Source organism: Diaporthe citri, assembly GCF_014595645.1.
Source record: "Diaporthe citri strain NFHF-8-4 chromosome Unknown scaffold_1, whole genome shotgun sequence".
Lineage (NCBI taxonomy): Eukaryota > Fungi > Ascomycota > Sordariomycetes > Diaporthales > Diaporthaceae > Diaporthe > Diaporthe citri.
This window is the reverse complement of record NW_025064846.1, coordinates 7,260,907-7,288,385: the sequence shown is the minus strand read 5'-3', so window position 1 is coordinate 7,288,385 and position 27,479 is coordinate 7,260,907. Positions and strand designations below refer to the sequence as shown.

General features: G+C 56.3%; 11 protein-coding genes across 11 annotated transcripts; 7 read left to right on the top strand and 4 right to left on the bottom strand.

Annotated features, from left to right (window-relative positions):
* Nucleotides 1-1,670: 1,670 nt before the first annotated feature.
* Nucleotides 1,671-5,677, top strand: INS49_001939 (uncharacterized protein; the record flags this gene model as incomplete). The annotated part of the gene is made up of 4 exons (XM_043162758.1): nt 1,671-2,721; nt 2,774-2,845; nt 2,905-3,123; nt 3,189-5,677. The coding sequence occupies 4 exons, from the start codon at nt 1,671-1,673 to the stop codon at nt 5,675-5,677; spliced, it is 3,831 nt and encodes a 1,276-aa protein (XP_043031264.1).
* Nucleotides 5,678-7,327: 1,650 nt separating this feature from the next.
* On the top strand, nt 7,328-10,578 carry INS49_001938 (uncharacterized protein; the record flags this gene model as incomplete). Its single annotated transcript, XM_043162757.1, has 2 exons — nt 7,328-10,113; nt 10,188-10,578. The coding sequence occupies 2 exons, from the start codon at nt 7,328-7,330 to the stop codon at nt 10,576-10,578; spliced, it is 3,177 nt and encodes a 1,058-aa protein (XP_043031263.1).
* Nucleotides 10,579-10,886: 308 nt separating this feature from the next.
* Nucleotides 10,887-11,470, bottom strand: INS49_001937 (uncharacterized protein; the record flags this gene model as incomplete). Its single annotated transcript, XM_043162756.1, has 2 exons — nt 10,887-11,072; nt 11,129-11,470. 2 exons carry the CDS (start codon nt 11,468-11,470, stop codon nt 10,887-10,889), a joined length of 528 nt encoding a protein of 175 aa, XP_043031262.1.
* A 932-nt stretch (nt 11,471-12,402) lies between these two features.
* On the top strand, nt 12,403-13,761 carry INS49_001936 (uncharacterized protein; the record flags this gene model as incomplete). Its single annotated transcript, XM_043162755.1, has 1 exon — nt 12,403-13,761. The coding sequence occupies one exon, from the start codon at nt 12,403-12,405 to the stop codon at nt 13,759-13,761; it is 1,359 nt and encodes a 452-aa protein (XP_043031261.1).
* A 737-nt stretch (nt 13,762-14,498) lies between these two features.
* Nucleotides 14,499-15,311, top strand: INS49_001935 (uncharacterized protein; the record flags this gene model as incomplete). The annotated part of the gene is made up of 2 exons (XM_043162754.1): nt 14,499-14,736; nt 14,869-15,311. The coding sequence occupies 2 exons, from the start codon at nt 14,499-14,501 to the stop codon at nt 15,309-15,311; spliced, it is 681 nt and encodes a 226-aa protein (XP_043031260.1).
* Nucleotides 15,312-16,313: 1,002 nt separating this feature from the next.
* On the top strand, nt 16,314-17,117 carry INS49_001934 (uncharacterized protein; the record flags this gene model as incomplete). The annotated part of the gene is made up of 1 exon (XM_043162753.1): nt 16,314-17,117. One exon carries the CDS (start codon nt 16,314-16,316, stop codon nt 17,115-17,117), a length of 804 nt encoding a protein of 267 aa, XP_043031259.1.
* Nucleotides 17,118-17,881: 764 nt separating this feature from the next.
* On the top strand, nt 17,882-18,583 carry INS49_001933 (uncharacterized protein; the record flags this gene model as incomplete). The annotated part of the gene is made up of 2 exons (XM_043162752.1): nt 17,882-17,995; nt 18,125-18,583. The coding sequence occupies 2 exons, from the start codon at nt 17,882-17,884 to the stop codon at nt 18,581-18,583; spliced, it is 573 nt and encodes a 190-aa protein (XP_043031258.1).
* A 417-nt stretch (nt 18,584-19,000) lies between these two features.
* On the bottom strand, nt 19,001-20,070 carry INS49_001932 (uncharacterized protein; the record flags this gene model as incomplete). Its single annotated transcript, XM_043162751.1, has 2 exons — nt 19,001-19,459; nt 19,516-20,070. 2 exons carry the CDS (start codon nt 20,068-20,070, stop codon nt 19,001-19,003), a joined length of 1,014 nt encoding a protein of 337 aa, XP_043031257.1.
* Nucleotides 20,071-21,692: 1,622 nt separating this feature from the next.
* INS49_001931 (uncharacterized protein) lies at nt 21,693-23,276 on the top strand (the record flags this gene model as incomplete). Its single annotated transcript, XM_043162750.1, has 3 exons — nt 21,693-21,943; nt 22,030-22,047; nt 22,103-23,276. 3 exons carry the CDS (start codon nt 21,693-21,695, stop codon nt 23,274-23,276), a joined length of 1,443 nt encoding a protein of 480 aa, XP_043031256.1.
* A 365-nt stretch (nt 23,277-23,641) lies between these two features.
* On the bottom strand, nt 23,642-24,553 carry INS49_001930 (uncharacterized protein; the record flags this gene model as incomplete). Its single annotated transcript, XM_043162749.1, has 1 exon — nt 23,642-24,553. The coding sequence occupies one exon, from the start codon at nt 24,551-24,553 to the stop codon at nt 23,642-23,644; it is 912 nt and encodes a 303-aa protein (XP_043031255.1).
* A 1,635-nt stretch (nt 24,554-26,188) lies between these two features.
* INS49_001929 (uncharacterized protein) lies at nt 26,189-26,841 on the bottom strand (the record flags this gene model as incomplete). The annotated part of the gene is made up of 3 exons (XM_043162748.1): nt 26,189-26,371; nt 26,458-26,520; nt 26,839-26,841. 3 exons carry the CDS (start codon nt 26,839-26,841, stop codon nt 26,189-26,191), a joined length of 249 nt encoding a protein of 82 aa, XP_043031254.1.
* Between the last annotated feature and the right edge of the window lie 638 nt (nt 26,842-27,479).

The window sequence follows — 27,479 nt, the reverse complement described above, 5'->3', positions numbered from 1 at the left end:
GCCTTGGCCTCTGGCTGGGTAGGCTAGATAGATCAACCACCTGGACCACCCAGGTACCTGCCCTGCCCGCCTAGGTATACTGCAACCACGTCCTGCCCCATCTGCCCTCTTCACGGTATCTTCGTGGGACTCGCGGACGGTGCTGGGCCATCGGTAACAATCCAATAACGAATCTCATCTCCTTTCGGCCCCCCTCTCACTTCCACTCCAGACAGCACCTGCGACCCGGAGAAGGCAGATGCTCCAGAGGCTAAGGGGGTTTCTGCTTGAGTACCTAGGTACCCGGGTGGCTCGACCTGGAACAAGACCCCAACCTGGCTCATTTCCCGCCTGCGCATGCAACCGCAACCCGCACCGCACCGCACGGCTCTGCACCTTACCGCTGCCAGGCCCTGCCAGGACCAAAACCAGAGCCAAAATCATAAACCAAACCAAACCAAACCAAACCCACCTGCGCATTCGCACTTGACCTGCCGCGCCTCTCCTCTCCCTCCCTCCCTCTTTCTCCATATTATTTTGCCGGCCAAAAGACGACCAGGTCACGCCGTCAGACGTCGAGGATTTGCCCGTTCCTTCACCTGCTGCATCGACACTGCATCACGTTGCTTCCCTTTCGCACCGCAGAGCAAGGCAGAGTAGGCCCAGAGCATAGCATAGCATCCCACAGCATTTGGCACATACGCGCACGCACACACAGGGCATATAGCATTGTCGCACGCTCATTGCATGTCCAGCCAGCACCCACCGTCCATTTCCGTCCCGCTACCCGGGGTACCCTACACCTTTGCGCCTGCACCTCTCCCGAGGTCCACCTGCACCTCTGCCTGCGACTGCGCCAGCGCCGCGCCCACGCCCACGGCCTGCACTGCACTGTGCTTCTGCACTGCTCCCCTCGACTTCCCTGACGCACACATCCCGCCGCCCCCCCTTATTTCGCTCCCAAGACTGTTTGAATAGTCGCTTTCTTCTGCTCGGTCTCTGCAGCGGCAACACTCAGCAAGAATTCATTCAGCAGCAGCAGCAGCAATAGTCCAGGAAACGGGTGTCACTGATTGCAAATCGCTTCCTCCAGGCTTTCTTCACTCACCGTCTGGTTGCGACCGTGGTTTGCTATTTTGGGAGCACGCATCACAACCATGTATGTACAGTACAACAACTCCTAATCCCGATCCTGACCTGTGTGGTCCAGCACCCTCTCCCACCTGCCCGACCACAGCGCTTATCCTCAACTCAGTCGCAGAAGCAGAAACAGAAGCTGTAACAGCCCAGGTAGACCTCAGGCTCCTCCTTCCTCAGTTAGACCTGGCTTGCCGGTCACCTCACGCATCGATCTCGCTTGCCTCCTGCTTTCCAATTTCTGCGAGAGAGGTAGCCACCAGCCCGACACACTGTCGCAGGTTGACTGTCCCAGCCAACCGAAAAAAGCCGGCCCTGACCACTGGTCACTCACCGACCCAATCCTTAATTCTCGACGCCGAGTCCCTTGATATCTGCCACATCCTCCATCGTGTGCCCTACTCCGATCCACTCCCGGCATTCACAGAGCGCGCCCAACCGCTCTGCCCTCCCTGCCCTGCCCTGCCCCGCCCGTGCAGACAAAGGTGCTCATTCCTCCCAGTTCCTACCACGCCTTTCCTCCTGCCCGTGGTAAAAGTCGCCGGCCCAGATTCATGGACAGCCGGTCAGCTACGGCGGAACCAAACCAGACCTACCAACCAGTCAACCCCTGGGGTCGCATCAGCGTTCCCTCGACACCGCGAACCCCAGCTGCCTCCACGTCGGGCTCGAGTTCTTTCACCGACGCCACCTCGGCCGCCAGTCCGTACCCTCCAGCATATGACCTGCTGCCCCTGCTGGTATCGCAACACCAGGCGCAGCTGTTGCAGTACAACAAGCTCATCTCTCCCGGCAGAGGAGGCGGAGGGTTGCAGAGTCCACCTCTCCCGAGTGCGCTCCCCGTGCCCAATATACAGGCAGCGCCACGGTCGAGATCCTCCTCCAAAGTGTCGAACAAGGAAGGTCACAGCGTCAAGCAGTCTCCTGCACCGCAGAGCTGCCATGGGACAAGAGGGCCCAAAAGCACAGACAGATCAGAACGTGAGGGCATGACAAAGGGGAAGGACACGGACAAGGAAACACCTCGCAAGATGCCTCCAAAGCAACAGCCTGATCTCGCCCACCCCCTCCCCTCCCGGCCACCGCCTCGAGCGAACCCCGCCCAGCAATCGACGAGCAGCTCTACACAGTCTATCTCTGTGCCATCGACGCCGCATCAACGGCCGCGGAATTTCTTCGAAGAGTCCGAGTCCCGTGAGCCCTCCCCGACCGTCGCGCAAAATCATTCCCCTCGATCAGCATATTCAGAACCGAATGGCGGTGCTGCCTCCATGCCGCTGCGCCCTTTTCCCAAACCTTGTCAATACGAGACCGCATCTAGGCATTTCCGGAGGCGCATACCTTATAGTATAGGGTCAGATAGGCTGGAACGGGTAGACTTGGACAAGGTGAAGAACAACTTGTCTAAAGATGAGGAGCGGAAATTGTCAACCGATATGCGCGAGCTATACGACAGGTTATTGCCATCGGCCGAAGTCGAAGAGAATCGCAAAAAGCTGGTTCAGAAGCTTGAACAGATCTTCAACGACGAATGGCCTGGTCATGAAATCCGGGTCCACCTCTTTGGCTCCTCGGGTAACCTGCTGTGCTCGGACGACTCTGACGGTTGGTCACAATACCCACGCGACATAATGTGGACGTCACTGACGGAAAACAGTTGATATATGCATCACGACAGACTGGAAAGAAATGGAGGGTGTTTGCATAATAGCTGACTTGTTAAAGAAGCGTATGTTTGCCTCGCCTCTTTCCCCGGACTGACATTATCTATGCTGATCGTTTCGGCAGGCGGCATGGAACAAGTGGTTTGCGTTTCCACCGCAAAGGTCCCCATTGTGAAAATCTGGGACCCTGAGCTCAAGTTGGCCTGCGACATGAACGTCAACAACACCCTAGCACTTGAGAACACTCGCATGGTTCGTACCTATGTGGAAACTGACGAGCGTGTCCGGCCACTCGCCATGGTCATCAAGTACTGGACACGGAGGCGAGTCATCAACGATGCTGGTAGGACACCCACGCCACCAATAGCCACTGAGGCTCTGTTGACTGACTTCACTTCGCATCCACAGCCTTCAGCGGGACGCTCAGCTCCTATACCTGGATATGCTTGATCATTGCGTTCCTCCAAGTCCGCCAACCGCCCGTTCTACCCTCTTTACACCAGTGTCCGACCAAAAAGCTACCCACGACAAATGGTCACAAGACTGATTTCGCAGATGATTTGACCCAGCTGAGAGGTTTCGGTGACAAGAACAAGAGCACTCTGGGAGAACTGCTGTTCCAGTTCTTCAGGTTCTATGCTCACGAGTTCGACTACGACGAAATGGCGATATCGGTGCGGCTCGGCAAATTGGTTCCCAAGAAGGAGAAAAACTGGCAAGTTGGGAACGGAAATCAGAACCTCTGTGTCGAGGAGCCTTTCAACCGAGAGCGTAACCTAGGAAATACCGCGGACGACTGGTCGTTTCGTGGCATCCACCTGGAGCTTCGACGCGCCTTTGAGCTGGTAGCGGAAGCAAAGTTGGGCGAATGCTGCGAGCAGTTCGTCCAACCCAAGGAAGAGCCAACCGAACCCAAGTTGTTTACAAAGCCGACGTCGCGTCCAGCCATTATCCGCAGCTCATCACAGCAGAATTCAGGAAGAGGCGGGCGGAACGGTGGCAACAGAGGCAACCGTAACCATTTTCGCAACGGCAATAGCAGTCGGAGGGCTTCATCAAGCAACGCCTACGACAACACGCAGAACCCCGGCGCGTTCCCCCAGCCTGGTGTCATGCCGAACGGGTTGATGGCTCAAGACCTGCAGTGGAGCCAATTTGCGCAGCATTACCAGTACCCTGAAAATATGGCAATGCTAAGTAATGCCTTGCAAATGCAGGATCGGCTGAACTGGTATACACATTACCAGCTTACGGCGCATCAGCAAGCTGTGGCGCATGCCCAACGCATGCAAGCCGGCTCCACGCAGGCTGGTGAAAGATCACGGACAAACTCGTTCGACCAAGCGCCGCCACTGACCGCTCCACCCCGGCCGGAACATTATGTATGGCCCCTTCACCTCCAGCCCGCGTTTTACCATCACCACGCCGGCTATGGGACCTACCCCAGCTCGCCTTCCGCGCCAACCGCAGCCCCCGAGTTTAGGAGAAGCCTGCATAGGTCAAGCGCGGCGAGTGAGGTTGGTGGCTCGTCCGGTGGCGGTACACTGAGATCCCAGTCTCAGCCAGCATCTCGAACACCGGCGCCCGCCAATAAAGCGGTTCAAGGTTCTGGAACGCCATCCCAAATGGTCAACGGTGTGTCGAACCATGCGCCTCGCCAGTCAAACCTCATTCCCTTCCCAGGACTCGCCTCGGATGACAGGACGGACTCGGAGGTAGAAGAAGGATCAACCAGGACGGTACCCGACTCTCCGCCAGAGGAAGATGGTGCTGGATATCTTGGCTACTTCGTCGCTGATTCTTCAACGCCACCTCGTCGGCCAATGCAAGCAGTTCCTCCTCTCAATGATGTGGGGCTAAGTAGCATAAACCGCCGCAGGCTGTCTACCGAGGGACCTCAGTCTGTTCTTGACCGGCGATTACAGAGGACGTCCAGATCTCCATCCCCGCTCGGACATGGTAGGACCTTCTCCGGGACGAACTCGGCCCCAATCGCTTCAGCGCCGTTCTCGCAAAGCAGCAGTCGGACCTCCAAGGATACCACGCCGTTGGTTGTGAATGGTTCAACCTTCATGCCGCCTTCTGCCATGCCATCGAGCTGGGTACCCACAGGTGATGATTCTGGATTCGACAACCCACTGCGAATTAGTCAAGTTCCAGGGGCCAACAATACCATGATTCCTGAGCCCTCTAGCTCGCAATCTGCAATGACATCAGAACCAGGCTCGACAGGTCTGGACCGTCCGCTTGTTGTCAACGGCTCTACGCAATGCCACATTCTGCCTCATTCCCAAGCTCAATTGCAGTCTTTCGGACAGCGGATGGCAGCAACGCAGGGTCCCAACGGTGCGCCTTATGCCGCATTTTTTGGGGACAAATTCCAGGGCTATGGAAAAATGTCAGAGCTAAGTCGCCAGAGGTTAGCAGTACGGAACCAGCAGGCCGGTATTTCACCGCTTGACTTGGCTATTCCAAATCCAATGATGCCCGAGTCGCAGCACTTGTCACCAGTCTATGAGAATCGAACACCTTCACCGACAGTCCGGCGACGATGGGAAGCTTCAGCGAGCCACGGGAGGATGGTCATGCCTGGACAGACCGCGGGCTCCTCAGACGACTCTCTACGAGAACAAACGACCAAAGCCTTGCATAGGTCTCTCGGGGCCAATGGTGTCACGAATGGTGGTGACAACGGTCCTTTGCCTACCACGCGACCGAACGGTTCTGCGCTGCAAGAGAGCGCCCCCCTCCGTGCAGCCAAGGGCGATTCCGAGAATGCGAGCGGATGGCAGAAGCAGAAGTCTCGCAAGAAGCAAGCAGAGGTCAAGAGCACGACGAAGACAGGTTCTCAGAGCGAGAAACCCCCAAAGAACGACCTGGAACGGAAGGGAGGATGAGCGGGCCCTACCCGATGACTGCGTTGTCGCCTTTTGGATAAGCGCACATCCTTGAGCCCAGTCGTGATTGCCGGGTACAAGAGCGTGCTTGATCTTATTGGACAGCTCTGTTCAGGATCTCGCCACTTGGTGTGTCATTTATGTGCCTCCAGATGGTGTTGAGGCGGAGGAGGATGTACGATCTGGTTGTTGATCCGGCTGCCAATGTGGACGTGACGAAGGAGAGCTCACGTATATTCGGGACCGAGGACTATCAATCTTGGCAGCTATGTCCGGGCCACGCGATGGCGATGCGACCAGCTCCCGCGACCCTCCAGCCCTCAGCGGAAATCATAGAATCACAGTTTCCTACCCTTTTGGCCTCTCTCCGGACAGGGGACACCAGGGCTTTTCACGCGAACATGGTTTTTATAGAAAGTCTTTTCGACGACAGCATATACCACAAAGGAATGGACAGCGCAAAATGGAAGTTTTCGGTTTTCGGTTTTCAACAAAGCATGACGCATTGCAGCGAGTTTGTCGGCTGTCTTTCGCAACATTTTCCCGGGCGCAAACGGACTTGTGTGTTTACACCTGTTCCAGTTGGTTCCTTGGACGGTTTTCCGCGCCCTCCACCCCCAACAGCTTCGCGTCATTTCAAAATTGAAGATTTCGGAGGAAGAAGTTCTCTCTAGGGTCTTTGTGGGTTGACCCACTAGTTGGTCGGATCCAGCATCAAGAGGAGGAAAGCATGAGAGTGCTCTTGGGCAACCCGAGCCTGGTGAAGCTGGCGGATGCCCTCGGCTGTGAAAGCTGTGCCTCAGCCCAGCTGGCTGGTCGCATTGGGGATCCACCGCACCACCCTCCTCACTGGTGCAGGCAGACTTCAGACAACAAATTGTTCTATGCTCTGCCAACGGAAGCGCGGCCAATGCATGCATACGGTTGGCATCTTTGCCAGGCAGGCCCCTGTTCGAAAACCAAGCACGGCTTGAGAGAAAGGATGGAGAGGGCTACAGTGTGTGGGCCGCAGAAAGAGAAGCCCCTCTTGCAATGCTTTCGGGGAGGGAGGGTGCTGGTTTACTGAATGGAGTTTCAAAGAGGCACATGGTATGGTCATGAAAGTTCGAGGATGAACACGGTTTTGTTGCCAATAACACGCAGATCAAGTGGAGCAGGGCAAGGTTTGGTAGGGGCTAGGCATATTCCGAGAGAAAAGCGAACAAAACAAAAGGGAAAAAAATGTTGAAAATCTAAAGTCATTCTCAAAAAGAGCTCCTAGCTTGGGCCTGGCCAATTCAAGCGTTGAGAAAGCTGGCCAGGAATGAAAGCGAACTCTGGGGCCACGCCGATCTCCGAGTTCACCTCGCAGAATGAGACGTAGACATGCCTGCTAGCTAATGTGATTCGGTTGGAGGGTGGAGGGGCGTACGCATCTTGAGGCTCTGCGGGCCCTACCAGGTTGGTGGGTGCTGACGGCCGGCCCGCTAAACCGTTTCTGGATCCGCCCCAAGTTCGGCTGCGGCCAGCAGAGACGGCGGGGTGGATGGGGGAGACGCTGACTGTCTCATCGCCTTGAATGTGAGAGAGTCTCTCGGCCTCACTGACCAGCCCTTGGTTCAGGCGCAAGCGAGCCCGCATGTCGGCTGGATACGCCCTCAGTCCGCGACCATGACGGGGCAGCACGTCCGATCCGAATCCGCGACGGCAACGATGAGGTGCCCTTCGTCGCCTCCTGCTCCGTCGCCTTCTCCTTCGTCGACCAGGCTCACTGGCCCGGCAAGGACCCGTAACCTCAGGAGCGCCTTGCGTGGACTGTCCATTTCTGACCCAAGCCCTCCGACCGTCTCTCCTCGGGCGTCCCTCTCACCCATGTCAAGCCGAACCGAATGGTCACCGAACAATAATGTGCTGGAATCTGTGACCCGCAAGAAAAATGTTGGCCCAGCCAGCGGTCGGGCATCTGAAGCGGTGGCAGAGATGGCGCTGGTGGAGGGGAGACTCGGTCAGCTGAAGGGCTACACACAGAGGCTTCGAGCGGCCCGCGTGCCCGGGTCGGACCCCGGGTCTGTGGACAGCGCGTACGAGGAGTTCGCGAGGGTCAGAGACGAGGCGGCAGAGACGGTCGCGGCACTGCTGGCCGCACACAACTCGTCCGGCGCGGCGAGTAGATCTCGCCGTGCCCGGAATGGGTCGGTTGCGGAGACTGTCGAGAGGCTCGAGTCGATGAGGATAGCACATGCGAATACGACTGCTGACGGCGACATGGACAGTCTGAAGACTTCTTTCAATTCTCTTGGCCTTGGCGACTCCTCTTTCACGCCCACGGGCTCTGGGTATGAGGACAGGGCACGGCACAACAGAGACTCGACCCCGCCGAGTGGGCCTGTCCAGAACGACTCATCTCTCGCAGCCATCCGAGACTGGAGGGCAGTACTCGTGAAGCTACTCCAGTCTCACAGGAGGAGTCTGGCGGCGACAATACAGGCCTTTGAGAGGGACGCACCGCTCGAGGTGACAGAAAGAGCAGTGGACGACCCCGAGTACCGCGCCGGGATGATCCAGAAGATCCGCACGCGAAAATCCCCCTTGCCTTCCAACGCGCCCGCTGTCTCGCCTGCCTACTGGCCCTGGCACGAGAGGCGGTTTCGACATTATGACGCCGTCAAGGAGACCATCATGCAGGTCGACCACCTGCTGATGATGGCGGCGGGGGATGCCGGGAAGGGGGGGAAGAAGGCTGTGCGTGACTACGTGATCGCGCCGCGCGGCAACGCCGTCCTGGAATTTGCCAACACCGGCGGCTATGGCACACCCCTTCTTCGTTTTCGTGTGTCAAGCCACATGCTGGCTGAGACGTCGCCCATCTTCGAGGCTGTATTCGGGGGCCAATTCAGCCACCCGCGGATCCTCGACAGAGACCTGAGAGAGTTGGACGGCCAGGTGCCTCGTGAGCCGCCTCGCTCTGTCACCTGCGCTGACGGCACCAACGTGAAGCTTTACAGCATGCCGCAGCTCGAGCCCAATAAGGAGGAGGCACTAACGATCTTGCTATACGCCGCACACATGCAGAACGACAAGGTCCCGCGCGAGGTCAGCTTTGCGCAGTTCACAGCCATCGCAGAGGTCTGCCTGAAATACCAGTGTACTTCTCCCCTGGAACTATTTGTCGAACACCGATGGCTGCCTGCATGGGTGCACAAGGCTACCGAGCAGCAGCCTGACGGGATCCTGCTCATTAGCTACGCCTTCGGCTTGCGGCGGCTCTTTACCCGCATGTCCAAGACGGCAGTACTGAACATTGTGGACGAGGAGGAGCTGCGAGCCAAGCCGTGGCCGCACGCAATGAGGGAGAAGATCTGGGCCGTGAGGAACGCTAAGATGGCCCAGGTCTACACTGCTTGCGTCGGCGCGGTGCAGGAGTACTTCCGGCCCACCGGCCAGGCGGGCGGTGTTGACGGAGCCGGGGCAAATAATGGAGGACAGCGGGTTGGAGCGGGTTTCCTTCCTGGCGACGACCCGCCCAGGACGTCGTCTTTGCTGCGAGCATCCTCGTACTTACAAACCCCCGCGCTGCCCAGCTATGTCTCTCTATTCTCCCTAACCAGCACACCGCGTTGTCCCAAGGGCGACCACTGGTGTGACGCCACAAGCCTGGGGTGGCTGCTCCTGGTTCTAAACGAGCTGCAGCTCGTCTGGACCATCGTCAACCCTTCTGTCCTGCCTGATGCGCAGGGCCAACACAGCCAGCCGCCACGGTCGCTGGCCCAGCTCCTCGACGTGCTGCGGTCGGTACCCAGCCCACCGCACCCGGCCCACCCGGGGTCCACCGTGTGTGACCCGGCCCCTGCCTTCCGTGCGGCCGTCAATGACGTGTATAACAGCATCAGCGGCCTCACGCTGTTCGACGTGGACGGCAAGAGACACGGCTGGGGGCTGTCGAAGCACAGGCTCAACGAGCCGCAGACCATACAGAATGTCTCGCTGGGCAAGCTCAACAAACTCAGCCTCGATGGCTTGAGTGTACAGGACGAGGCGGTGGCGCCAGCGCAGGCCCCCAGCGAGGACACGCACGGAATATTGCGGATGGACACAGAAGACTGGTTGCCTGACAATGGTAATGAAACAGACACGACGGGAGAAGAACAAGAAGTAGAACAAGATTACACAGCCGACAACATGCAATGGCACCGGCCCCGCCCACCTCCTGCCTTCGCGCCCGACGAGGCCCTCTGCCTGCGCATTATGCGCCACGCAGAGACCTTTGACGACCTACACGCGCTGGCGCTGGCAAGCCACACCTTCTACGCGGCCTTCGAGAAGAACGAGCTGGCCCTCATGCGGCCACTGGTCGGCGCCTGGCGCCGGCAGACGCTCAGCGCCCTGGCGGGCGGGCCGGCACAGCCACAGGATCTCCTCCCGCAGGAGCTGGCGCGGCTCGAGGAGATACAGGCAAGGTCGGAGGAGAAGGCGCGGACAACAACCATCATCCTCCTTCTGTTACTCCGTCGCCTCCTCCCCCATTGGTCAGTCACCAGAGCATGGAGGACGACTCGCTCGCCGAGGCCGTCCAGCTGGAGTCCTCGCATTCCACCGACGCGGAAGGCGGCAGTGAGCGTGGAGATGGGGGCGGGGCCGAGGGCGAGGGCGAGGAGCCTCACGAGATGACCGAAGAAGAGGCCGGGCGGATACTCTGGCCGGACCAGCCCTCCTGGTCAGACGACAGCGCGGTTCCAGACTACTTGGCCAAGCGAAAGACGGCGGAGCCGCCTGCTTGGGCCGTGGTCGCCAGGGAGGATAGCGGCGAGAAGTTCCTCGCGGAGGATTTGTCACTGCTCACCGAGGACAAGTCGCTCGCCGTGCTGGGGGACAAGTCCCTTGGGGAAGACCTCGACAGGAGGAAGGGAATCACGAGTTCATGATGAATATGTAATGGTACCTATCGACGGCAAATTTCCGCTACACGGGGTCTGGCAACAGAGGGGCACAGCGTAGCGTTTTGGCGTGAATATGGGTTAGATGATGACGTTGTGGATGTGGAAAGAACTCAAGAACTCAAATGAATATTAATTCTGCATTTTGCATTTCCTTGGTGGCTATTTTAGAATACGGAGATTCGCACCTGTAAAAACAAAGGGTATACTAGTATATCAGCTTATGCCATCGCTATAGCTAATCAGAGCATATTACCTAGGTTTAATTTATTTACCTACACCTAATATCTATATACTTAAGTGAAGACAATCTTGCGGCAAGGGTGTTCGAGGGTATCAGTTGGACCCCCAATCCATTCCTGGAATTGAGACAAGGAATAGTCTCCACCTTGTGAGAGTGGTTTGGCCTGAGCAGTGGTGAAGCTGTAGTAGTGATCGTCGTAGTGGACCTTTTTGATCAAGCCGAGTGGTTTTGATCGCAGCTGGCAAGTTGCGGGTTAGCAAGGACAAAGCCGTGAGGTTGGTGAGCAGCACTTACGACGAACTGGTTCTCACGACCTGCCCCAGAGGAGACAGTGAGAGAGTGATCCAGGGTGGTGGTTGTGTGAGGCCAGTACTCGGCATGGTCAAGTAGAGAGAGAACGATCTCGTGTGGCAACTTGCAGCCCTTGGTCAACATGATTTTGACTACTACGACATCAAGAGCAGACGCCTCATATTCCGCGTTCCTGGGATGGCTGGAACCAGTCTTTGGGTTAGATGCAGAGTTGTGGCTACTAGAGTCGCTGCCTGGCGCGGATGAGCCAGCACCATTGCCGTCGTCGGAAGTTATCCCGAGGGCGTTGGTGATGAGGCGTTGCACTCCTGGGGGGAACGACATGGTGGACCATAAGACAAGTAGGATCAGTATGACGGTAGAGATCATGTGTCGAGAGGGGTGTGGTTGGAAGTAGTGAAACTGGAGTGATATGTGTCGAACACAACTAAGGGACTGAGAAACAATGTCGAGGTTATCGAGGCTGTGCTATTATCCCAAAGCGTTCTCGCTGCCAAACACAGCCGTAGTAGTACGTGAGTGGATCGACTGTGACTGTCACAAGTGTGATGTTCAATGTGTGGCTGTGATGTAACCAGTCAAGTTGTGGCCAGCGGTGATGAGAGTTTGGTTGAGACTGACGGGAGCTGCTCAGGCCAAACCGTGGTTTCCTCCAGTCAGTCTTCAGGCCTCCAATACTAACGAAAGTGCCCCCTCCAAGGAAGCTTCTTGATGGACAGTCGTGCCCATGCGACAGACGCAATACACGCAACCCCCTGACGAGGATCCACGCACTCTAGACCCTTGGAATGTGGGGTGATAAGCACAAAGAGGAAGCTACGTCACACCCACTCGCCGCCGATAACACGCCCGGGGTGGCTGCAGCGCACGCGATCTGCGAGATCGGCCGAGGCAAGAAATCGAATGAGTAGCAGACCAGACTTGCATGATTACAAACCTCCAAGTTTGGCAGCTCAAGGTTACTTCACTCACGATGGTGGTGTGAGGGGACTCGAATTACTGTGGCTTTTCTTCTCTTGTCCAGCGTTTCGTGTTTGCCTGCGAGGGATATGGCCGCCATGAAGCCCCAGCGATGCATTGCGACGACCTTGCGCCAGCTCGCGACGGCCAGCGCCGGGAGAGGGACTCGCTCTTGGAGCCCACGACTACCAGCTCATGCGGCGGCCTGTCGAAACGCAACCTCACAATCGACTCTTGCACCGCAAAGATGTCTTCATACGAGCCCGCGCCGTCGCAGCGGCGCCTCCAATCCCGCCATGTCCTTCCCCTGCCTCGACGCCGTCGAGAGCAGATCCGCAACCCTCGAGGCCCGCACCTCCTCGAGTGGCCCCGAGCCAACATACACCGTCGGCGAGACCTTAAAATACCACTGCGACCAGCCCCTCCTCCTCGACTGGGGCGGCGTCCTACCCGAGTTTGATATAGCATACGAGGCATGGGGAACCATGAACAAGGACAAATCCAACGTCGTTTTGCTGCACACAGGCTTGTCTGCGTCGTCTCACGCGCACTCGACCGAACTGAACCCCCAGCCTGGATGGTGGGAGAAGTTCATAGGGCCCGGGAAAGCCCTGGACACCGACAAGTACTTTGTGATCTGCACCAACGTGCTGGGAGGCTGCTACGGCTCCACGGGACCCAGCAGCATAGATCCTGCCGACGGTCAGAACTATGCCACGCGCTTCCCCATCTTGACCATTGAAGACATGGTCAGGGCCCAGTTCAGGCTGCTGGATGGCTTGGGCGTCGAGAAGCTGCATGCCAGTGTCGGCTCGAGCATGGGTGGCATGCAGTCCCTTGCAGCCGGCGTGCTGTTCCCGGACCGGGTCAGCAGGATTGTCTCAATCAGCGGGTGTGCCCGAAGCCACCCATACAGCATAGCCATGCGTCACACCCAGCGACAGGTGCTCATGATGGACCCCAATTGGAACAGGGGCTTCTACTACGGCAAGGTGCCCCCGCACCACGGCATGAAGCTCGCGCGAGAGATCGCAACAGTCACGTACCGGTCGGGCCCCGAGTGGGAGCAGCGGTTCGGCCGGAGGAGGGCAGACCCGAGCAAGCCGCCGGCCCTGTGCCCGGACTTCCTGATCGAGACGTACTTGGACCACGCCGGCGAGAAGTTCAACCTGACTTACGACGCCAACAGCCTCCTATACGTGAGCAAGGCCATGGACCTATTCGACCTGGGCCGCGAAAACAGGGCGCGCACCATCGCCCGGCGGGCCGAGAGGGAGAACGAATTCGCGTCCGGCGCCTCGTCAGGGTTCGAGGCTAGCTGCAGCCTGACGCTGCCGGACCAGGCCTACGAGGAACAGCCCGGGACGAGCGAGGGAACCGTCGACATTCGGGAGGCGATGAGTGCGAAGCCGCCCGCGGACCTGGTATCTGGCCTTGCGTCGTTGAGAGATCACCCGACGCTCGTCATGGGTGTTGCTAGCGACATCTTGTTCCCTGCGTGGCAGCAGAGGGAGATTGCCGAGACGCTGAGGTATGCTGGCAACAGGAAGGTGACACATGTGGAGCTGAGCGAGGAGCAAAGCCTGTTTGGTCATGATACGTTCTTGTTGGACCTTCAAAATATTGGTGGGAATCTGAAGAATTTCTTGGGTTAATGATAGCCAGCCCATAACTACTAGTCTTGAAGAATCGACAGGTATGCTACCCCCTGGAAAGCAGATGCAACATTGTGACATCTTGCTCGTGATCGTGACAATTGAATGATCAGTCCCAGACCCCAGCATTGAAGGACGAGACTTGGTTGTACATTGGAGAGTTGATAGGATTTGGCTGCTTGGAGGAATCGATTGACAAAGCTGCCACAGCAAGGTTAGGCACATCTCTATGCCCAAACGTGTCCGGATGAGTCTATAGCCCAGGGATTCTTCTAGAAAGTAGTTTGTTTTGAGCACCTTTGTTGATTGACCAGAAAAGCAAGACGCTCTCTGTCACTGAAAGGTGTGTTTTCAAAACAAACCACAACCCAATCCCATGCCACCCGACCGTTAAATTTCAGAGGGCCAGCAGGACCAATTAATGATGACTCCGCCGGAACGTTCGGTAAAAACGAAATGACAGGAAGGTTGTGTCAACTTTGGGAAGGAGCGATTGAAACTGAAGGGTCAAGACGATAACAGGCAGCAAAGTGTCCGGCCCCTCTCCTTGCCCTGCCAGGTTCATTGGACTACCAATTGTTGCCCTGATCGACCCTATCTTCTTCCCCAGATTCCTCTGGTCTGGCGATTCAACTGCGGCATTCTGTGTTGTGCCTGGTTCTTCGAGGCCAGCTGATGTTAGCCAACTTTCATCAGCCCTTCATCACACAACATTCATCCAATTCGCCCACGAGAATATGGCATTCAGAATCAAAATCACAGGTCACAGTACCAACTTCGACCCCCAGACTGGCCCTCCCACCTGTAGCGTCTGTGGCAAGGCAGGCAGCTCGGTGTGTGGACGATGCAACGCCAACACATACTGTTCGACATCCTGTCAGAAGCAGGACTGGGAGTACCACCGACTTGTCTGCTCCAGATACGCAATCGTCACGAACGATAAGCGACCAGACAATACCCACTTTCGAGCTCTCTGTAAGTATGCTTCTTTCTGGGGGGAGGGTTGGAAGATGCAATCTGTCATGGCGCGAGACCTCAGCTGTAGAGAAGGCCGAGCTCTTGGGAGGATGCAGACACGAGCACATGTACTTACGTACCGCACGGCAGGGCTTCCACAAAACAAGGCCAAGCCTCTTTGGTTCTGGCTGAAGACGGAAAAGTGTGATTTTGACGGAGACTGTCTGTCCTATTCGTCAGTCAATTGCCGCCTGGGAACTTCATGCTTTCCGATCACTCCTTGGGAGGTCCTCCATGAGCACATCCCGCAGGACGGTCTCGCGCACGGCCTGATGGCTCTCGTCACCCCAGACTACAAGAAGGGAGGACCCCAAGCCCTGCCGAACGAGTCAATCACAGCTCTCTTGAAAGAGGGTCAGCCCGCACTCTACAACTCGGTCATCGTCTTTGCATACCAGACGCGAACCACTCAAGGCAGCAACGGGCCATCCAGCGCTGTTGTTGTCGAAGACCTGAAGATGAGGGATTTTGGGAAGATTGTGGAGGCCTATCAGCGACACGCAAGCATCGGCAAAGAAGCCTCTCCCCTTTGAACACCATTTTCCAAGAAGGGCATTTTGTTGTATGGGATTCGAGGGGGGAAAGGTCTACGTTTTGCACCACAACGCCGTCGGTCAGTACGTCTGTCTACTGCTCTGAAGAGGTTCTCTGCCCGAAAGATCTCCACTCATTTGGGCATAGGTTGGTCAAGGCCGTTCTCGAAACCTGATCATGGCAAGATTCGTGGCAGCTAAGTCTGTGAACTTGTTTGAGAGAGCTTGAAGTTGCTGCCGCCAGAACTGTGATTGAGATGCACGTTGAAGCTAGCTAGCTATCGATGTCATGAATTGCAGTTGATTCTTACGGTGATACCATTGAAGAGTCCAAACGTGTTGTACTTCAATAACGGCTCGTGCCTCAACGCCGAGTAGGAAAACAACACCCAGGCTACCTCGTACAGACAGCACAGAACTCAGTACAAGCCTATAAATAGCCTGCTCAGTGCCTGTTGAATTTTGGAGAGGCTGACAGTTGATACTAAGAAAATCAACAGACACATTACGTCAGGAAGCCGGACGTCCCAGCCCAATGCCGAGATAACATCGAACCTCGCCCAGCTCAGCATGATTTACCCTTTCCGGCATGTGTCCGGGGTTGTGATTGGCTCGGACTTTGCCTCAACGCGCATGCTCGGCTTTAAGCAACATGCCGTGGTTGACCACCTCCACGGCAATTCTGCACGACGCTTACTGTCTCGCCGACCACAAACTACTCCTAACTGGGCCAATACGGGAAAAGTCAAAATGGAATCATGCCTAGCTTCCAAAAGCACCGCCGATTCGACTCCGGACTTAAATCCAGAGACTGAGGAGAGTCACGGGCTTAAAGGATGTTGTGACGCTTCAACTTCCAGGCAAAAGCATAAAATGGGGAACGGTGCCATTATACATAGGCTGAGAGGCTCAGACAACAAGAGAGCAGCAAGATATTCCTTCTCTCAGAATTCCTTCCAACATTAGTATACTCTGATAACACAAGTCCCCACTCCTGAAAGAATGGCTCCTCAGCTCAAGTATCACAAGCTACAGGACAAGCACGTCCTCGTCATTGGAGGCTCCTCCGGAATCGGCTATGCCATCGCTGAGGCATCCCTTGAGTCCGGTGCCGTGGTCACTATCTCATCCTCACGCCAGGCGAAACTGGACGCCTCGGTCTCTAGCCTGCAAGCCAGTTACCGCGGCGCCAAAGTCACGGGTATTGCGGCGGATCTCAGCAAGACAACCGTAGACCAGGACTTTGACAACTTGTTCAAGACCGCTACCGCCCGGTCAGGTCAGATCCATCACGTTGTCTACACAGCGGCCGATCCGCTGGCCCTGGGACCTCTGGACGAGACAACGACAGAGGGCATCCTCAAGGCAGCACACATGCGCATGGTCGCCCCGGTCATGCTGGGCAAAGTCGCGCCGCGGTACCTCGAGAGGATGCCGCAGTCGTCCATCACCATCACCACGGGCTCGACGGCCGAGCGCCCGGACAAGGGCTGGGCCGTGGTCACGTACTTCGCGGCGGGCCTGCACGGCCTGACCAGGGCGCTGGCCACGGATCTCGCGCCCCTGCGGGTGAACTGTGTCGCGCCGGGCTACGTAGACACGTCGTTGTGGGACGGCATGGGCGAGGAGGCCAAGCTGGGCGAGGAGGCCAAGCGGGGCCTGCTGGCCAAGCTCGGCGGTGAGATGCCGCTTGGGCGGGTGGGCAGGGCCGAGGATGTTGCTGAGGCGTATCTCTGGCTGATGAAAGATGCTAATGTTACGGGGACTGTAGCCAGCACAAATAGTGGGCAGTTTCTCAAGGCTTGAGAAGGGTGGCCGAGGTGTTCTGGGACACTCTAGAATTTGGCCGGTGGACACCAGATCAAGTTGTTATATAGCATTTTGCAGTTCTAGCTCAGAAACAATCTGTCTTCCCAAGAAACATGACTCAAAGGAAGTGATATAAAGGGAAATTGCCCCGGCTGATCGCGAGCAGGGCCTTTTAGGAGTCGAGTTTCAAAATACAGCCAACCAAAAGGCGATCATGTATTTTCTCTGGCATTGGACTCGAGACTAAACCTTGAAGTAAGCTGTAGTCAGTCCCCCCCAGTACCGTGTTCAAGAAATTACCGGGTCCAAAAGCTAGCTCTCTATACACATCTGTCGTTCTTGCTCAAGAGTGCTTAGTATTATTGGCAGTGACACTTGAAATAGTGCTCTCCTCATCTACTGAGGAAATGCAGTGATTTTGGATACTGGTCCCCAGGAGCAAAAGTTTGTAATGACTCCAAGATGCACGAGACGTAGTTGCCAACAGAGTTCCCCGGTCCAGGGCATAGAGCTGGTGCTTGTTTGAAGTCGTCCCATGTCGCCACCAGCTGGGTTGTTTGTGAGCCCCATTCCCAACTCACAGATGCTTTAGGACTCACAGAATCTGTAGCCGGATCTCTGTTTTCATCTTCAGCTACTTGTCGGTTCGTCAAAACCCACGTCGACAATTCCTACCACAACATCAACGACAACGACAACGACACTTCGCACTTCGCCTATACTCTGACCGCCCCCCCAATCAAGGCAATAAAGACATCACTATGGCTGATGAGGACCAAGGCAAGATTCTTGGTTTCACCAAGAAAGAGGCAGAGATCCTCATCATGTCACTCCAAGTGTTCAAGCCCAACCAATGCACTACAAACGGTTGCACGGTAGGTTCAATCCTGTGAAGAAAGACACTCACCCACAAAATCCCCAGATTCGTGAACACAACACAGCTGCTGGAGTTGCGTTAGTCACGCGTGAAAGAATCCAGAGCCATCACTAATAAGACTTCACAGGCCTTGCCTTCGGACCTTGTCCGTATCGGAGCCTACAGCAACGCGGAGACGGCGCGTACCAAGTACGCTGCTCTGAGGGCTAGAGTCATGACTCTCCCTAACCTCCCCAAACCAGCACCCCAGACCCAGAGCGCGGCCACCACCAACGACCGAGACGACAACGAGGGCGAGGACGAGGGCGAGGAGGGTGAGGCTGAGACTTCTGCCCTCGAGGCTACCAGAAAGGGTGGAAAGCGTGCTGCCACTCGCCTTGGCGCCGTGCCGAAGGATTACAAGGGCCAGCCCAACCCCTTCCTCCTCACCGAACAGGAGGAGCAGCTGGCTCACGATCGGGCCCACGCTCAAAAGGAGGACGACAAGCGTGAGCGCAGCCAGACCAAGCGGGGCGAGGGCGTGGTCGACGATGACATGCCAAACCAGGAGGAGTGGGACGACATGGGAGACCGGAACGCTTGGTAGAAAGTTGCTTGGAACAAGCCTGCAAGCGTCTGAGAGTCTCCTGGACTCCCTAGGCTGCAAGCTCAAAACCAACAACTAGCTGGGGCTTCCCCGAGTTTTTTTGAGCAAGCGAGAAAATAGAAAAGACGTGGAGAAGATATAATAGACCGCATCGCTGAAAATCCATTCTCAGCGATGGCAGGAGTCGACTTCACCCTAACGCACAATAGATGGGTAGCTTCCCCTAGAAAATGAGGCTTCATCGACTCCTCTGAATTTACTAGGACAAAAACCAAAAACGACTAATCCAGCGCTATTCTGGTGGCAAACAAGAGTTCTCTCGAATGGCGCCTTAACCGTGGGCCTTCCATGCCACTCTTTAATAACCCCCTATTTCCATCGAGTGATCCGCCATAGTGGCCTTTATTTCTCGCGCCATTAGATTTTATAGTTCAGTGGGCCACCAGGGATTCCCTTCGTATCCCAATCTATCACATCCGCACGCGAGGTCTCCTCCTTGCACCCGCCAGATAGCTTACCATCAACCACCTGGAGCCAAGTAATGCCGACGAGCACGGCGTCTGGGCTCCATGAGTCGAAGCGGCGCTCAGGCCTCACATCATCTACAACGGCGACGGGTCCCCGCGTGTACAGTACAGCCTCGTCCCAGCCGTAGAGGCCGCCATCCCACGCGAAGCTGCCCCGGAAGACTTCGTACTCGGACTGAAACAAGCCCCCATGGTGGAACCAGCACCCGAGGTTAGTGGGCTTCCAAGAGTCCGTCACCGAACCGTGTGACAAGAGCTTGTGTTCTCTGACGAAGTTCATCCATCTGAGGGGCACTGTCGCATGGGTGATGTTGGTCACGGTGAACGTGAGATCCCGACGGCCTGTGACCTGTACCAGCCCTGGAATTAGCAATGCTTCGGAAACACACCCATTGATGTACGTACTGTAGCCAGCAGGCGGAGGCCAGCGAGAAGCCGGCCCTCGTCGGCCCTGATAGGATGTGCGACCTGTCGCCAGCCCGGGTGGATGCCGGTGGCCTGCTCGTCCCGGAACCCGGCCACCATCATTAGGCCCACACTGGCGCCAGGGACTGTTGCCCACGGGGGCAGGTCCTCAAACTTCGGGTCGTGCGGTCCACTGTTGGCACAAATGTTGACGTGACTGCCGGCTGGGATGTCCTCCAACGCCTCTCGCACCGCCTGTGTGCCGAGCTCCCAGAGCGTCTTCCGCCGCTTGTGTTCCTCCTCGCATGGCTCAGGTGGCCTCAAAGTGCGCTCGAAGACGGACTTGTGTAGGTTGTGTAGGCCGTGGAAGCTTGGCTCACGACGCCCGGGATGCCTCTCCTCCTCCCTGTGCATATAGTCAGTGGCGAAAGAAGACTGTCCATCGGGTAGAATTGTGGTCCTGGCTTGAGTAGCAATGGAAGGGTGTGGTGTATTGTGGCCTCGTTCACCGAATTTGCCTCCAGAAAGAGGAGGCTCCTTCTGTGTGAGACGCATTGGTGTGAATTGAGTGAGTGGACATTGTTTGTCATGGCCCGGGCCTTTGATGTCTTGTCTCGCTTTACAAGCTATGGGTAATGCTGTGTTTACTTGTTCTTATCGACAGAGGTGCTCGCTTCGAATCCGTTGATTTCTGGTTCTTTGGTGCATTTATATTTGAGCAGCCAACGTCAGAAGTCTGAATTGACTGTCTCAGTGAGCCACAACAAGACTTCCCTTGGTGAATCATACTGAGGCAATGCATCATATCTGCACAATCTGTCAGGGGGTTTTGACTGTCTCGCTTTATGCTTTGTTGCCTGCCTTGTGTATTGTGAATGCTCAACTTGCATTGATATATGGTTGTTATTACTGAGTCAATGTTCGGATTCAGACACAATGTCTCCTCAAAGTTGACAGTTTACGAGAGTTTCCTCTTTTGAATAAACGGATCTTCAATTTTTACAACATCATTGACTATGTACAGGCCTGTCTAAGCCACTGTAGTAGCTCTGGAATCTTGAAGAATCTTGCCCTACCAGTTTGTAGCTCAAATCAACGAGCTTTAATCGTACAGCCTTACAGTTACCTCACCTCTGGTGACTGAATCAATGTACGTATGGTTGCTTTGCTGCTCTTGTGGGATGTGTAATTACCAGGATTCCAAAGTAGTAGCTGATTAAATGTAAACAAAGGGAGGGCCCTGAGCGATAATGTTCGTTCCATCTGACATAGGACGAGTCAATTTGATGAGGACACACAAGCCAGTCCAAAATGACCAAGTCTCAAGCCTTCTAGGTAATTATACACCGTATTCACGGGAAAGTCCCCCGTTCATAGTAACATGGCTCAATTACTGACCAATATCATGAGGTGCTACAGCTCTAGGCACTTAGTTTCATCCTGTTCGCCGAGATATGGGACTGTTGGTAATTAAGTACAGACATATGATTGTGGATAGCACCTGCAATCTGGATGTCCAACCCAGGTATATTCATATCCTGTTGATCTACATGCCTAGGTGGCATGGGTGTAGCTGACAGAGTAGTAAGAGGGAAAAGTGAGGATGCTCTCTTCTGAGACGGGGGGCGTCTTTTGGTAGTCATGCAGACCTGGCTTCTGATTAGATGAGTTCAGTCATAAGAGAGAAATGATGCTAAGCAGATGTGACTTGGCGGCATGGTTACTGAGACGTCTTTCCCCTACCGACAGTCTCCAGAGGCGGAGTCATTAAACAGAAACTCACCGGCTTAGAGGCGGGCACGGCCTAAATGGCAAGAACATGATGCTTACAAGGTGGTGAGGTACTCAATTACAGGTAGCAGGATCCCAAAGATCCACACAGCGAATTGAGTGAATGTACAGTAGCCGGCCGGGAGGGGGAAAGGGCGTTCTTGATCTATGCGACATCATTTTCCAAGAATGATAAGCTTCCTGGATCCGTTCATAGCCAATGTTTGGGATTCCAGTGACAGTCACAAATGATAGACCGGGGAGTCTTCAGCGCGCTTACCCTAACCCCGGCTGCCTACGCCTCCACCAACATGACCTCGAACCTCAATCGCAAGCCTTCTTCGCCAGCCGCAATGTCAATCCCAGGATAGTGTTTCAGTATTCTTTCCAAAACATTCTTAGGCATTATGGCCACCAAGAGGGACATAGATGCTGTCATCAACGCAGACAACGACGAGCGCCAGCCCCAGCAGTCCACCAAGCGGGCGCGTAACTCGAGCGGCCAGAAGAAGTCGAAGCAGTCGCACGAACCCCAGACCGACCTCACGTACGGCCAGCGGTGCTGCTTTCCCGGCCTCGACAATGATTATGCAAACAGTGACGAAGATCTCGAGTTTGAGGACGAGACCGACGCACTCGCATACCTCCAAACTGTCCGGTAAGCAGTCTTCCGAGTCTTTGGCGCACCCCTCTGATTATTGTCTCGATCGTCTTGGCTGAACCTTTGTCTTCCCATCCCCACAGTGAACTACTACTGATATGGTGAGTATGACAGGCAGCAGGCCAGTGGCATCCCTCACCTCCTCGTAGCACCCAGGTCGGGACCGCAGCTTCCCACAGCCCCGACCGCCGACGGCGATTCAGACTACGACGACGACAGCAACCGCGCCGCGGATCGCAGTATTTACGATGACGGCATCGGCGACACGCGAGGCTACTACGAAGACGGCGCATACACGGCAGCACCCGATAGGGTCGAGGATTACGGCCCCTACGGCGAGGAGTCGCTCGAGCAAGCCGAAGACGACGAGGCAGCCAGAATCGCGGGAGCCTACTACGCCTCCCTCACGACACACTTCCTGAACCTCCGCGAGCGCCTGCACCAGGACCCGCCGCCGGAGGCCCTCGCCGCCCTCACAAAGGAGCAGTCCCCCTACGTCGGGCGCTTCGGCCCGTCGTCTAGGACCTTCACCACCTGGTCGGTCCGCGTGCGCCGCTCCGACCCGGTGCCGGCCCAGGTCGCCGCCATGGACAAGGACGCCGTGTTCCGCCTGCTCCGCGTCGTGCTGGGCGGCAAGTTCCTCCGGAGGGGCGCCGAGCTGCGGGAGCGGACGTCGAGGTGGCTGTGGGCGTTGCTGGCGCGCCTGCCCGACCGCGGCGAGCTGGACTACATGGAGGTCGGCTACGTGCGGGACCTGGGGAAGCGGGCCGCGCTGTTGATGCACAGCTTGCGGGAGATGGCTGCCCTGAGGGAGGAGGTGGAGGGTGGCGGCGGGGCCGCGCAAGAGGACGATGGGCTGGAGGGCGATCAGGAGGACTGGGACGGCGAGGCTGAGGCGCTGGATGATGATGGCGCGGAGGTATCTGCACCGCCTCAGGAAAGCGCCGAGCCTGCTCCAGCCGCGGACAACGACCCAGCGCCGGTGCAGCCCTCTTCAGACGCCCCGGCGAGATCATCCTCTACTGCTCCCACGAGCGTACCTGACGCTGACGGCGACAAGGCCAATCAAATGGAAGACGGCGAGATCGACGAGTCTGCGCCCATGGATATAGACACGGACGTCGAGAGCGCAAAGACACGGCTCCTTGCTAAACTGAATGCTCACAGCTCGAGCGGAAAGGATGCTGACCAGGCAGGGGAGGAACCTTCCTTCGACCCGGCCCGAGCACGGATGAATATGCGGGCGACGCTGAACATGATCCTGACGGTCGCGGGTGAGCTCTACGGGCAGAGGGATCTGCTTGAGTTCCGGGACCCCTTCCAGGTTTGAGCACGGCTCGCAAGGATCACAGGTGAGCTCACGGTGGGTGCAGAAGAATTTCTAAGCAGAAGAGCATATAACTGTAAATGTAATGAATAGCTCACTGCCCATTGCCGCAGCTTTGGGTCTTTGCATAGCTCGACCTCATCAACTATCTTGGACAATGCTGTAAACCTGTGTGCTGTTGTCGTCATTCGTAAAATGTGATGTCCTGACCCAGGAACCTTTCCCTTAAACGCCGCGCTCATGAGTGTACATGACACATGAAACCAAACGCCATACCTCGAAAACCAGAGATACTTATGCCGCCATGAACAATCGACATCGCGCAAGCCCGTACACGCCCTTCCTGCCCTCCGGCATATTCCAATCATCTAGATGTCCATGGCATCGTGCGCAAGCGCCTTGTAGTCAAGGAAATCTGCCTCTTGAAAATCCCCGTCGATAGCCATCATGTTCTCCTGACCCAGTTGATCAAGACGCAACGGCAGGGATGCTCCACCTCCGACGCCAGCAAAGTCCACAGAAGGAACAGTTCCGGACCGCGCCTTATGGGCTCGGCGGCTCTTCTTTGGAATCGCCATGACCCGGGTGTTGGTGTTATCCCACCCAACAGGGACGAGGCTACGTGGGCTGACCTCGCCGTCCATCCACGCGCCACCAGGGACCTGCAGGGAGTCGGTCACGGACGGCGTGTCGCTATCCTCGTCCTCGCTGTAGACCCGCTTGCGGCTCGAGGCGGACGCCGTGTTGATAGTGAGGGCCGGCTGGCTGGCGTTGCTGTCGATCGAGCCTTGGCTGCTGGTCAGGGATGGGACGTCGTCGATGCTCGGTATAGAGCCAAGCTGCAGGCGGGGGACCGGGGCGGTTGGCGCATCGGAGCCAGACTCGGGCTGCGAGGAGAGGCCGCCGACTTTGTTGATACCGCAGAAAGGCAGGAGCTCCCGCTGGCCGGTGGTGGAAGAAGAGGCTCGAACGAGTGTGGGGTTGGGAGTGGCCATGTTCTTCATATTCGTGGCGTCGTTGTCGGACCAGAGGCTGAAGGCGCTGTAGCTGCCGGTCTTGTAGCCGTCAGGAACAGACTTGCGGACGCGCATGCCAACGTTGAGCAGGTGGGACTGGGTATCTGCAGGCAAGACAGGCCTAGAAGACAGCGAGGCTTCGGTAATGGAAGAAGTTGAGCTGTTGTTGAGGGAGTCGTTGGTGGAGAAAAAGGACGTGATTTGCCTCTGGGCAGGATCGCTGGCTGCTCCGGCGAATTGACGCTTGGTCCGCGGAGCTGACATGGCTGCTACCCGAGACCTTTATTATTGCTCGGAGGGGGGGATGAGGGGCGTGGCGTGATACAGATCTGCCCAGGCGAGAGGCAGGTAGCCGTAACCGGTGTTCCGTCACGCCAATGAAGAGCTGACGCAGGGTGCAAAGTGGGACGAAGTGTTGGCAGGCTGCGAGACGGGCAAGCAGTCGGGGCGATATTGAGCTGGGCGCAGGTGTGGAGGTTGACCTGTCTGAGAAAAAAAAAAAAGGCGGTGGGGGATGAAATCGTTGGATGACAAGAGATCAATTCCGATTCGACATGGGGGACCAGAGGCGAGGGCTGATGTCTGAAATTTTGTCTTCATCGGCAGGTGGGAATTTGGGAATTTGCGAATGGGGGCTGGGGCTCCAGTCGCGCGAGTGTCTACTGGATCCCGCTGGTTTTGAGGTGATACGAATTGGGTGGGGCAATCGCGGTCTCCTCGAAATATTGGCGCGTCCTTCCCGCGTTGAAGACGTGTACTTCCGGTCCTGAACTTCGCCGGCTGTCACCCAGCTAGGAGACTCCTTGGTCGGCCAGGTACCGCCGGGTAGATAACTTCTGCAGGCGGGGAGAGGCAGCTTCGATCTTAGTCAGCACCACTCTAACGAGGCGTGGCCCATTGGTCAATGACGCCTTCACCGAGAGCGAAGATGGACAAGCGGGCTCTTTAGAAGCTGACAAGCAGACCGCGAAGGGCAAAGCCCAGACACATAGTTGACTTTTGGGAGGGGCAAGGAGTAATACCACTGACGGGACAATACGTTACATCGAACAGTCGTTCACTTTCTCCCGAGATCTCACCGTTGTAAGACAAGCCCGCTCAACACCACATGCGGAGGCCAGCACGGACGGCCAGCATGCATATGCTCCACGGCCTGAGACATGGTGATGGGACAGTTCCTCGATCTGCGCATCCGAACCTGCGGTGAGGATATGCCATTCCGTCATGGCGAACCAGCCCACTGCGTGATGGAGGCAGGTCTAGGGTACGCTGTTGCACGATGATTACACCACATGTCACCATACAATTATACACACACACTCCCACAAGCACATGTAAGCTTAGGCTTTTGTGAATCCCATTGAATTGCAATCGCGAAGCACCTCGAGTCCTCCAACTCTGCCCTCAGGTACGGGTATAGCGATCCTCAATCAGCGATCCACGTCATCACGTCTAGCCAGCCTGCCGACCAACCTCGTCACACACAGATTTGCAGACAGATCTAAACGCTCGTGAAAATGCCCATTTCCGGCTATCCACCTCGGTCAATGCAGCATCTCTTCTGCAATCAAAACGTACTCGTGACACGACACGCGGAAGGAGACGACCACGACGACCCAAGAGAGGCTTTTTCGTGTCATGAATTAACTGAAAAAGTCGATTGTTGTTGTTGATGATGCAGATATCCGGACCCCAAACGCCCCCTCCATTTTTCGATGAGGTGAATTTGGATGTTCCATCTTCTACCCGCAACACAAGGTCGGCCGACGAATTATTTGTCTAAACGCCCATGTTGAGAGGGTCTTGCCTTGCAGATATCCGATGTGCCATCGTGTAATTCTTTGTCGTAAACCAGCCGTAAGGAAAGGGAAGCCCGATGTCATCTCAGCGCGCACACCACTACTTCCTTCGGAAAGAGCAGCCCTCTGTGAGTCGTGCTTTACCACCAGTAGGTTGGCAGAGGACAGTGGTGCAGCCCTGGCAGATGACGACGGTCTGGGCGTGGGAGAAGACGGTGGTAATCGTGAAGCAGCCGGGGCACTTCACGTCCATGAAGAAGGAGCGGGGGGCGGGCACAAGGGTCTGTGTCGTCCAGTGTCAGTACTTGCTGGCGTCGGGCGGGGCGAGATGTCGTCGGGATGATGTTGTATGTTTGTTTGCAATCGTACCTTGAGCTTGTGCTTCTTGGCCTCAGCCGCAGGGCTGGGGTTCAGGAGATCGACAGCGAGAACCTGATAGGCACGGACGTTAGCTTGGCTGAGCGAGACATCGAACGAGATGCACCTGCGATCTTGCAGAGGCGTCTATCCAGAGGCCAGCCGCCCCAGGATGTGTGGGTGTGTTGCAGTCGAAGGGTCGGGGTGCGCCGCGAGGTGTCCGTCATGATCCATCGCATGAATATTTTCGCAGTTCATCATCGTCGGGTCGTCGGTGTTGCCCTCATCCTCCATTTCCGTTGATCTCGTGCAGACCATGTTCCCCACAGCGCACCGTTTTCGATTCCATCGACTGCACACCGGGCGGCTTGGACATCATCAAAAGCGGCTTACCATCTTGATTGATTTTTGTCGGAAATCTGACTTGAGTGTCTTGTTTCGGTTGACGAGATGTCTTGACGGCAGAGGTGTCCGTTTGGTCGTTTGTCGATGGCTGGATTATCGTCAAGACGAGGTCTCGCAGTGGGGGAGGAAAAAGTTCGTTAGGAAGGGCTCCAGTTTGGAAAGAGCGGCCGAGAGAGCGAGTGAGGAGATTGTGTGGTTGGTCCGAGCTCCCTCCCGTCACGTGCCGTCGGCGAGGGACCCACTGGTGTTTGGCCGGCGAGTGGCAAGCGCCCTCTAGCCTCTCTCCCCCCCCCGTCTATACTAGGTGCTTATGTCGTCGCAATCTCTAAGGGTCCTCGCCTCTCCGACTGAGCCTGAGCCGAAGTGAATCATTTGCGCAATGGCTTTCTCGACCCCACTGTGGGGTTGTCAGTGAAGCTCTCCATCTGGAAACTGCTTGCACTTCCATTACTTGTAGGGAGCTGGCTGCAGTACACATAATCCACATATTCCAGCTACCAAATCCAGGACATGTGTTTTCTCTTTACCTGCTCTGCCGTTGACCTCAACAGTACTGAATTAAAGCGGGTGCTTACATCCCTTGATCATTTTGGCCTTCCCGAGAAATAAAGCGTCATCACGACACGTAT